At 43.9% G+C, this 6,325-nt stretch overlaps 1 protein-coding gene across 1 annotated transcript; it reads left to right on the top strand.

The window, feature by feature from the left end:
• Positions 1-1,009: 1,009 nt before the first annotated feature.
• On the top strand, positions 1,010-1,720 carry LAESUDRAFT_756195 (uncharacterized protein; the record flags this gene model as incomplete). The annotated part of the gene is made up of 2 exons (XM_040912138.1): positions 1,010-1,175; positions 1,440-1,720. The coding sequence occupies 2 exons, from the start codon at positions 1,010-1,012 to the stop codon at positions 1,718-1,720; spliced, it is 447 nt and encodes a 148-aa protein (XP_040767720.1).
• Positions 1,721-6,325: the final 4,605 nt, after the last annotated feature.

The raw sequence follows: 6,325 nt of genomic DNA, 5'->3' as shown, positions 1-6,325 counted from the left end.
ATAAAATGACGACCCCCACTGCAAATGATCCAAGCTTTTCTCATGCTCCATCTCCGGAGCTTCCCGCACGACTCAATATTGTTTTACAAACCTCGAATCCTATCATTCATCAAGCCCTCGCCGACACAGCGCCTCCAAATGTGAATATATCCGAAAATGTAAAGAATTGGGTAGTCGACTTAGTCACGATGTGGTGGAAGAAATGCGTCAACAAACAGTGGTGCATTATGAAAATCTTATCCAACGTCAAGCACACACAATGGAACGTAACACCACAGAGTTTCACAATCGGACAGTCTTCTTAGACCAACATCGTCAACAATCCGAGTCCCGAATTGCAGACTTGGAAAAAACCTCGGCAGCTTTACTTGAGGAAAACAAGACCACTAACGAAGCGTTCATGGCATTTGACGAGGAGGTTAAGGATCTCCAAACAAGGACAGAGGACTTAAAGAAATCACATGATCGACTTTGCGCATGGGCATCTACTCAGGGAAGGAAGGCAGGGCAAGGCGGTAACAATGTCGACGACACAGACGACGACGACGAGCTGTCATTTAGTCGCAAGGGTAAAGGCGTAAAAATTGACCAGCCAGAAAAATATGGTGGCAATAAGGACGGAGTCAATCTCGATGATTGGCTCGAACAAGTAATGCTCTGGTTGAAATATACTGGACATACGAAAGACGAGTCCAAAATTATGTCTACCCTCTTGCTCCTGAAAGGAGGAGCACGCGAATACATGCGACATTGGATTACCGAAATAAATGAAAACAATAAGGCACCAGGAACTTGGGCGGAGTTCATCGCTGAACTTCGCACGACATACGAATCATTGGACAAGGATGATAAGAAGCGAACAGAATTAGAAGCCTTCATCAAGAAGGACCATCGAGACTTCTGAAAGTTCGCAGAAGACTTCCGTCCAAAGGCAACCAGTACAGGCTTCTCGGATCAAGACTTGATCGAAAAGATCAAGAAACATATTCTGGAAAAAACGTGGCTGCTCATGCTGGCAGACACAACTAAGGACAACTGGCCTAAGAAGTGGACCGAATTCCTTACATTCCTGCTCCGGATATTTACATCGCTACAACGAGAAGGCCACCATGCAAAGGCCGAAACCAAGGACCTGAATGCTATGGAGGTTGACGCAGTCGAGAAGAAGGGGAAGAGTAAATCGGGCAAAGCGTGAAGCATGCAAGATGACAAGTTGGTTTGCGCCAACTGCAAGAAGAACAAGCCGATGTTCTTCAAATTGTCAAAACGCTTCGGCAAGTATTGCACTGATTGTTTCAAATTGGACCATGTCAAAAAACAGATTGAGAAGGAGAAGGAGGCAGCTGCGAAGAAGAAGGACGGGAAGAAGAAGGATGATGCCAGGAACAAATTCAAGTCGTCCAAGACGTGACAGGTAGTATCTGATTCTGCTTCATCAGATGCAGAGAGCGAAAGCTCTGATACTGAAGAAGAAAAGAAGCCGAAGAAGAAGAGCTCTTCCTCTAAGACTAAGGGGAAGAGTAAGGAGACAGCTGCGCATATCAGCGACCGCAGCATCCACTCGAAAAGCGAGCCTGATGCATCTGAGTCGGATGAAGATTTTGCCGCGATCCTCTCAAGGCTCAGGCGCCTGAGAGCAAATGGATCCAGTTCATCAAGAAAGGTGGGAGAGGGCTCTTCACGAAGGGATCAGAAGGGTTTTCTCAAAGGGGATCTGTAGGCAGCTCGTCAGAGTCCCCAGAACATTATATAAGACCTGTACATGTAGCACCCGGCTCAGACACCTCTGTAGATCATCACAACGCAGAGGATGATAATGTAACAGAAAAGAATTTGTCTCCGAATTTATCATCATTCTATTTACCAGTTACATTATGGGTGTACGGCAAAAAATCGAGCGCCGAAGCTCTAGTCGACTCAGGAGCATATTCCATGTACATCAGCAAGCGATTCGTAAAGAACAATCGAATTGCAACCTCCAAGCTTAATACAACGTACAAGGTGTACAATGCTGATGGATCCCAAAACAAACATGGTGAAATAACTGACTATGTCAAAGCATACCTCAAGGTCAGAGATCATGGTTCCACCCACCGTCTGCTAGTCACGGACATTGAGAAATTAGACATGATCATTGGAATGTCATACTTACATCAGCATAATCCAGAAATCAACTGGCAAGCTGGAGAATGGAAATACTCACGATGCCCGAGTACGTGTCACCACCAGAGGCTTCGTAAAAAAACAACAAGCCATTGTGAGAGAGGAAGCTGAAGAAATCTCACAATGAGCACAACAAGTGGCAGATGAGGAGCCAACTGCATTCAGAATGTTCAATGGACACAACATTGATGCAGTAAATCCTATAATCTCGTGGGTTGAAATGGACGACCCCGAAGCTGAACAAATAGCTTGCATGATACTTTCCATAGCTGATTGTGGCTATGCTGAACCAGAAGAAAACCTGAAAGAAGCGGCACCCCAGTCAAACACTGGCAGCCCAGAAGATCAGGTTATTAATGAAGTAGAATCTTGGGAAAAACTAGTACCAGACTATCTACATTCATTCAATGATGTCTTCTCCAAGAAAGCGTCGGAAAGGATGCCAACTCGAAAGCCTTACGATCATGCAATCGAGTTTGAAGAAGAACATGAATTACCATGACCAAGCAAACTTTATCCTATGAACCCGGAGGAAAGAAATTCCCTAGATTCATGGATCGACAAAAATCTAGCAAAAGGTTACATTCGAAAGTCGAAATCACCTATTGCTGCCCCGGTATTCTTTGTCAAAAAGAAGGACAGCACGCTAAGACTGGTACAAGATTACCAAAAACTTAATGCTATAACTAAGAAAAATCGCTTCCCTATTCCACGAATAAGCGAGCTTATCGATCAGCTCAGTAACGCGTCAATATTCACCAAGCTGGATCTCAGATGGGGATACAACAATGTTCGCATCTGCAAGGGTGACGAATGGAAAACAGCTTTTGTGACGCATCACGGTTTATACGAGGCCACGGTTATGTTTTTCAGTTTCTGTAACGCACCAGCCACCTTCCAACACATGATGAATGAGATTTTAGATGATCTTATTCGGGAAGGCCATGTGATCATCTACCTCGATGACATTCTAATCTTCACCAATGATCTGAAACAACATCGGAAGATTACCAAAGAGGTAATTAAAAGATTACGAGACAACGACCTCTTTGTCAAACCAGAAAAGTGCATTTTCGAACAACCATCGATTGAGTACTTAGGGATGATTATCTCTAAAGGTGAGGTCCGTATGGATCCTCAAAAGATCGCAGGTGTACTCGACTGGCCTGAACCCAAAAAGGTTAAGCAAGTACAAGCTTTCCTTGGGTTCGCAAATTTCTATCGTCGATTCATTGAAGGATTTGCCAAAAAGTCTCGACCACTCAATATCCTTACACGAAAGGATCAGAAATGGGTATGGGGTGAAGGACAACAACAGGCATTTAACGCTCTCAAACATGCCTTTACTTCAGCTCCAATTCTGGCATTACCGGATGATACTCATCCATTCTGGTTAGAAACAGATTCCAGCGATTTTGCCACTGGCGCATGCCTTGAACAACTCAAAGATGATGGGCTATGGCATCCAATCGCATTCTATTCGAAAAGCCTCAATGAGGCTGAGCGGAACTATGAAATCTATGACAAAGAGGTGCTCGCAATTATTCGAGCGTTGGAAGAATACCGACAACATCTCGAAGGTCATCCACTCCCTGTCGAAATTTGGTCCGATCACCAGAATTTAATCTATTTCAAATCAGCACAAAAGCTGATGAGGCGGCAAGCTCGATGGTCACTATATCTTACACGGTTCAACATCCGACTACATCACAAACCAGAGAAATCAATGCATCACGCGGATCCTCTGTCCAGGAGATCAGATCATGAAGAGGGGGTAAATCTTGATAATTCTGACAAAACTCTGCTCAAACTGGAATATTTCGCGATTAAAGCTATTCAACATACCCACCTTGCAGTCGTCACAGATCATGATTTGGTGGACAAGATCAAGGAATCACTACAAGACGACAATGTGAACAGATCATATCAAGATCTACTCAAGAAAGGACAACGAGAGCTCTCGAAAGGACTCGAAGACTGGAACTTCGAAAGTGGGATATTACTATACCGAGGCAAAGTCTATGTGCCAAAAGCAGATAATAAGGAATCACTTAGACGAGAAATCGTCCAGCGTCATCATGAAGCCACCAGTGCAGGTCATCCTAGAAGATGGAAGACATATGAGATGCTATCTCGTAACTACTGGTGGCCAGGAATGTCCACTTACATCAAAAAGTATGTTGGTTCTTGTGACCTTTGTCAACGCAACAAGAACATCAATCAGCCAAAATACGAAGAATTACAGCCAAATGAGGTTCCAACTGAACCTTGGGAAATTGTCTCTGTCGATTTGATTACTCAATTACCAGAATCCCATGGATTCAATGCAATCATGGTAGTTGTCGATCGTTTGACCAAAAGAGCGCACTTCTTTGCAATCACCAATGAGTTCTCAACATCAGACCATGCTCGTACTTTCTATGAGAGGGTATGGACACAGCATGGTCTTCCAAGACAAATTATCTCGGATAGATGTACTCAGTTTGCAAGCGCACTATTCCAGAAAATATGCAAACTCCTTAGAATACAATCAACAATGTCTTCAGCGTATCATCCGGAGACCGATGGTCAAACTGAAAGAACAAATCAGTCGCTGGAGCAATATTTCCGTATCCATACTGACAAACATGTGAAAGATTGGAGCACATTACTCCCTACTGCCGAATTCACCTATAATAATCAGGCTTCAGAAGTCACTAAGAATTCCCCATTCTTTGTCGAATATGGTAGACATCCATGTGCAGAACCAACAATAATGGATTCCATAAAGCATCATACGCTAGATTCCATAATGCAGGCACGAGTAGAAGCACAAGAGCAAGTGAAGGCAGCCATTCTATTGGCGGCTGAACACATGAAGTGGTACTACGATCAATTTGTACGACCCGCACCTTTCAAAGTTGGAGATCAAGTATTACTCTCCACTAAAGATTGGCAGACATCGGGAGCCAAACTGGCACAACGGAGAGATGGACCCTTCAAAATCGTAGAAAAACTAGGACCAGTCACATACAGACTCAAAATGCCACGACAATACAGTGTTCATCCAGTTTTCAATACATCCAAGCTCATGCTCTACCATGAAGATGAAATATCAGGCCGCACACTCAGACCCCATCCTCCTATCAAAAAGAAGACTGGCGAAGAATGGGAAGTCGAGTATATAGTCGACTCTCATGTCATTCGTGGCAAATTTCAATATTTGGTGCATTGGAAGGGTTATTCTAAAGCCGAAGAGACTTGGGAACCTGCTGCAAATTTGAAGAAATCTCCGCGTCTCATCAAGGAATTTCACAGAAAATATCCTGACGCACCTCAACCAATATCTCTTATTGATACAAATCCAGTCGATGGTGTTTTTCCACCCAGGAGAACAGGTCAAGTCTATGACCCCGCCACTGATACCATTCAGATATACGATCAGGATAGAGATGATTGGGATCATTCTAGAGACCTTCAAATTACATTAGACAATCCAAATGCACACGCACCAAAATATGCCCATGAAGACGATGCTGGAATGGATTTAGCCACATCCGAATCAACAACCATCCGAGCACATTCAAGAGGATTGGTATCCACAGGACTTCACTTTACAACACCTCGAGGGACCTATGGTCGAATTGCGCCACGAAGTGGGTTAGCTGTTAAAGGCATCGATGTAGGTGCTGGTGTTATCGACAGAGGATACATAGGCGAAATCAAGATTTTGCTAATCAATAATACAAATGATGACTTCACAGTCAATTTGGGCGATCAAGTTGCTCAACTTATCATTGAACGTATTATCACCCCTGTCATTTCACTGGTTGACTACCTCAAACCCTCAGCCCGTGGACACCATGGATTTGGTTCAACAGGCGATAATTACTTCCAGAAACCACGAAAAAAGCCAGATTCAGGACGAACTGTCTAGAAGGGGGGGTACTGTCACAGATTTTCACGTCCTTCACTCTGCACGTGACTAGGACATCACATGACATCAGCGCTAGGCTGTCCAGAAAGGAACGAACCAGTACGTGAAGTACTGACAGTCCTAGGTGCCCCAAAGGTCCAAGTCTAGTCATGTGACATATCACGTGATATCCACACATGTGACAAGTAGCGCTGGTATTAGGTAAGCCTAACTTATACAGTAATATCATCTCATCTAGAAGCAATG

This window comes from Laetiporus sulphureus, assembly GCF_001632365.1.
Source record: "Laetiporus sulphureus 93-53 unplaced genomic scaffold LAESUscaffold_6, whole genome shotgun sequence".
NCBI classification, from domain to species: domain Eukaryota; kingdom Fungi; phylum Basidiomycota; class Agaricomycetes; order Polyporales; family Laetiporaceae; genus Laetiporus; species Laetiporus sulphureus.
Note: the sequence above shows the minus strand (reverse complement) of the source record. Positions and strands in the feature narration are given on the sequence as shown.